Source organism: Cryptomeria japonica, chromosome 2, assembly GCF_030272615.1.
Source record: "Cryptomeria japonica chromosome 2, Sugi_1.0, whole genome shotgun sequence".
In the NCBI taxonomy this organism is placed as follows: domain Eukaryota; kingdom Viridiplantae; phylum Streptophyta; class Pinopsida; order Cupressales; family Cupressaceae; genus Cryptomeria; species Cryptomeria japonica.
Window position 1 is genome coordinate 238,672,742 of NC_081406.1, and position 4,993 is coordinate 238,677,734.

The 4,993-nt window shown below is 38.0% G+C and overlaps 1 protein-coding gene across 1 annotated transcript; it reads right to left on the reverse strand.

Moving 5' to 3' along the window:
• Positions 1 to 1,394: 1,394 nt before the first annotated feature.
• On the reverse strand, positions 1,395 to 2,750 carry LOC131046578 (protein NODULATION SIGNALING PATHWAY 2-like). The gene has a single exon (XM_057980340.1). It carries the CDS (start codon positions 2,748 to 2,750, stop codon positions 1,395 to 1,397), a length of 1,356 nt encoding a protein of 451 aa, XP_057836323.1.
• Positions 2,751 to 4,993: the final 2,243 nt, after the last annotated feature.

Here is a 4,993-nt window from a genome sequence, read left to right on the forward strand (position 1 = left end):
GGACAGAGCCAGGCTCGTCTGAATGATTTGTTCTACGGTCATGACTAATGTGCACGTCGGGAATGTAGAGATATAATTACGATAATGACCAGCAGACAGCTTTAGAAAAATATATCTAGGAAGTTGAGTTCCATGGAGTATTCTGATGGGGGACATGGGACAGGTTTTGGGGCTTGGGGATCCAGGGCCTAAATTAGGGGACACTGAGAGGATGGTGGCAGAGTGGTGGTGGTGGGGTAAGGGAGCATTGCTGATATAAAAATAGAGGTGAAATGAAATCTTCAAGATAAAATCTACAATATAACAGCTTTGTGAGTGTTTCATGGAAAGCCAACTAGTTTTCACGATGTTAAAGATTGCAATCAGTATGTAATGGCTTGTGTCATATAACAAGCAGCTTGACGACATCCCTAATAGAGGTGGTGGAGGTGGCAGAAGTGGTGGTGCTATGAGGGGACGTTTCCCCCAAGTCCCCAAGTCTTGAAAACATCCCCTTATGGAGGACGCGAATTTTTTTGGGGGGGACGCATCCCCAATGAACACTAGCAAGAACTATCGAAATGTTGCTTCTATGCACAAACTTCCATATCATTATTAGTCCCAACACAAATAGCCAAAGAAAAAAATAACTGCATCAAAGCAGAACTATCACGACCAACACCTCCAATCCCAGCTGTCTGAGATTACCTTTAGAGAAACCATTTGTATTAATCTTAAAAACACCTTGAGGAGGGAGTATCCAATGACCCTCTTTGTTAACCCTATGAGAAGGAGGTGTTTTAGGAGGACAAGGCTGAGATTTAGAATTAAAAGAGACCAACAAATTACCCACATCCAAATTCAGAACAACCACAAGATTCAGTAAAGCAAAAAGTTGATCTAGAGATCACTTATTGGCAAGAGTCTTCTAAAGTGAAGTCAACATGTTATGTCAATTGTAATCAAAACTTTATTTTAGAATTATTTTATTATTATATATTTAAAAATATAGATTTTATGTGTGATTTTTATTTTATGGAAATAAGTTTCGCTATAATGTCTATCACGACAATTTGAATAAGCATATATCTAAATCACACAAGACACTTTCATGAAACAATCAGAAATCTAGTCCATTAAAAATCATCTGAAATGTCTATGAGATTTGAAACATGTTAGATAATCTTATAATAGAGACCACCAAATCGAACACAACTAAACTGGCTCCAAAATCATGATGTCGTACAACGCAAAACTTTTGTGTTATGTAGACAGAAAAATTGCAGAATAGACTCACAATAGCTGTGAGAATAGCTGTGAGACTCGACAGAAATGTTGCAGCCACTGTGCCTCTATATATAACACGAAAACAATAGTCAAAACGTTTTTGACCAACTCCATCAATTGTACTCTACTCATGAGATTCCACTGTTTGCTCCGAGCGGACCTGGGGAAGGTGTATCCCAGACATAAACACACAACAAAGGAATTGAAGCCCATGTCAGACAAAGCCCACCATCTCCCCGCCCTTCTAGGCCATAGTATTTTCCTGCTTGACGAGAAATCAATGCCCTGGCTTGGAATCTATTCTCCTCGCTTAAAACACCAAATTTAAAACCAGACTGAAATGCAACGTCCGTGACGTTCAATCCTTTTTCTTGGCACACCAATGCACGCATTACCATTGGCGCGGTGAACGTTCTCTCTATCATTGCTCTCGCAAGCAGATGTTCTGCCACTTCCGCTTCCAAAGAGTCTACCATGGCGCAAGAGTATTGCAAGCACTGAACAAAACGGCTGAAAAAATAGGTGCTTTCATATTCGTATGGAGCTCCCAGTCCCACAGTAAGAATAGCATGACGGAGACAACTGATCCCATGAATGAATTCTGAGACCTTCGCTTTGCTTCTTCGCATCGACATGTGAGGAAGCTCAATCATGCAGTTCGCCATTACAATCTCTTCCTCCTCTAAACAAATGCTTTTCAAATCCTTCAATTCCTTTTCGTGGAAAGCAAAAGGAATCCCAAGAGATTCTGCATACTCACACAACCTTCTTCCTGTCTGCATTGCCATCAATTTATCCTCCCCCCACTTAATTGCAGTGATCCTCAAGTGCCCAACTGCAATTTTGTTATAATTCAACGCTTCCATTAGAGGTGGCCATTGCATGCCTTCCATAATGTCAAAATCGACAATATGGATTCTTTTCCTGCTATTTTTATCATGGCTTGCACCCATCAGAGCCTCCATTATGCTTTGATTTGCAGTGAAATGGGCCATTCTGATGTAAGGGCATGCTTGGTGAAGCAAACTAAAAGCTCCCATAAAATGCTCTGATCTCCTTAGACTCACTAAGTCCACCTTCCTTTGACCCACAGGGCTAATCCACTGAATAAGACTATTATATAAGTAAAAAGATACCCTCTCCATGACAGAACCAGTGGGAGAAACCAGTTCTCGCAACCTGCAAAGGGTAACCTCAGCAACATCAGAGGCTCCATCTGAAATTCCTTGGGCACATGCAAGTAAGAGATGTAAAAGTCTCAATCCTCTGTATTCGTTTTCGCTTGAGCAATTGAAGAATCCCATAATTTCATGCTCAGAGCAACTGAAGTGCCCCTGATGATTCTGCTCATCTATCGTTCTATCAACCTTCTCTTGATCATCACTCTCGGGCGTCGAATCCAAACACGGTAGTTCTTCTGTTGCATCAATGTCCTCCAAAACAGCATCCCAGTTAAACTCATCAAGGCATAAGCATTCTTCCATTTCGTTTCTCTTAATCACTGTAATCAAAGTCACTACACCAAACAGGACATAGATAAAATGGTAATGGAAAATTGAATGGTTGAGTGAGGTAGATAAATATTCAAAGACGACTTTGTAGCTTACTGGTGTGAAAAGGGTTTCAATTTTGGAAATAGCTAAGCGCTGTGCTCTTTAAGTACCGTCTTTTACGCCGCACGTTTTACTTAAAGTCGCGGCCCACAACTACATCTTACGTAGTAGGCTTACATCACTTTAGTCTGCTTTCCCTCACGTATACCAATTTAAGATCAATAACTCACCGCGGTAATATATTTCTTAGGTGTAGGGGAGAGGACTTAGTAGTTGCGCACCTTAATTTCATGGTCCTCAAAAGTTTGTGGAAATTTCAAATCACTCCCAATTTTTTATAGCAGCTTACTTGGCAAGTCTCTTGCTTATAACTAAGGTTTCAGGGTCACATCATCAAATATGGTGATACATCAGCATGCTTTTTGCCAAGGTATCCAAAACGGTCCCAAAAAAAAGTGAGACCAATAGTCTTGCAAAAGAGACCCTTATACTTGTGCCGCTGATGTGGCATCACATGATTGGTTGTTTTTTCCAACTAATAGTACATTTCATAGCAATAACAACTTTAAAGTTACAACTATTGGTACAATGTATTGTAATTATTAATATATAAACACACAAAAATTGATATTTTATGTTTCAAACAATAGATTTTATTTTTACTATTATTGGAGCAAAAAGTATCAACAACCCTCACAACTATTCATACATGCTCAACTATTGGTGCTCTTCCCTTAATAGTGAAATTTCCATACCCATCTCAGTTCAAATCGGCAATGGCAATGGGGCTCTTTAAACAACACCCCATAGCCTCCCTACAGCCCTATGCTTCCTATGCTTCTATATATCGTATGCAGTATGCGGGCAAGTACACCTTTGTAACATGCACCCCCTCCTCTCTCTGGCTCGACTTCCTATACCCACCAGTGCAAAAAGCAAAATGGGATTTGAAAGGAGAGTGTTGTCTCGCCAGCATGCTAGCGCGCCCCACCTCCCCCCTCAACCCTACGAAAATTCATATTTTTTTAATATATATTTTTTTAACTGTAATTTATTTATATTATATTTTTTATTTATTAGTATTTATATTATAATTTGTAATTTATTTATATTTTTTTAACTTTAATTTATTTATAATATATTTTTTTTAATAAATACCCAATGCTTCATGACATAATCAACTAACATTGCAAAAATTGATAACCATGCCTTAGGAAATGTTATGAAAAAAACACCACCACAAAGGGGGTACATCAAAGAAATCAAAGCTTAGGATGTCATATGCCTCCATTAAAATATTACTACATATTCTATGATAATATTTAAGGAAAAGAAGAGAGAGTGAGATTTTCAAATAAAGATGCATATACCTCCCAAAAGAAGGAGAGGAGATCCTAAAACAAGGATACCTTAATGCAAGTTGTCATTGCCTCCAAATATATATGTGGTGACAACCACATTAGATACTATTATGTTTCTACCATTAAAAAAATATAATAAAAAAAAAAAGAATAGTTGTGCATGAGATTGTACCGCCATGAATAACAATGGCATCCCATATAGAGTTACAAATGTTCCATAGTGAGGAGCAACATAATACAAAAACATTTATCTAGAAGGGATGGGACAAAGGTGAAACCCATTGTCACTTGTCATATGAATAATCCCAAATTTAAAGATTTGCTATATTTTACGGGCTTCAAAGCTTGGCATTCATTGGTGGATTGACCAAGCACTTGATAATATGAACAAAAATAAATATTTGTTTGATTATGTTCATGAAATTTCTTACGTTTTAGAGGAGGAAGAGTAAGCAAGAAGACTTTAAGAAGCCTCAATATAATATACTCTTGTGTAGATAGAAGATGAGGAGAAGAAGGTTATCCTTTCCCTTGTGAATAAAGGTTTAATCACTCATGAGAAGGGATTGTATTAGATTCAATTGGTCCATGTTGGGTGAAACCTAAAAAGGCCCAATAATCATCTAGACATGTGTTATAAGTAGGAGTTGAAAATAGAATTAGATTGAGCTCACACAAATGAAACAATAGGCTCCTTTGATGCCTCAAGTGTCAATTTTGGGACTTTGTATTTCCCAATAAATGAGGGTGTAAATCTTATGAACCCATTCATCGTCTAAGAAGGAAGCCTTAGTTAATTGAGAACTATCAATA

Excerpts from the sequence above, each read along its gene's own strand:
- LOC131046578 (XM_057980340.1), bottom strand. The coding sequence starts at position 2,750 with ATGGAAGAATGCTTATGCCTTGATGAGTTTAACTGGGATGCTGTTTTG.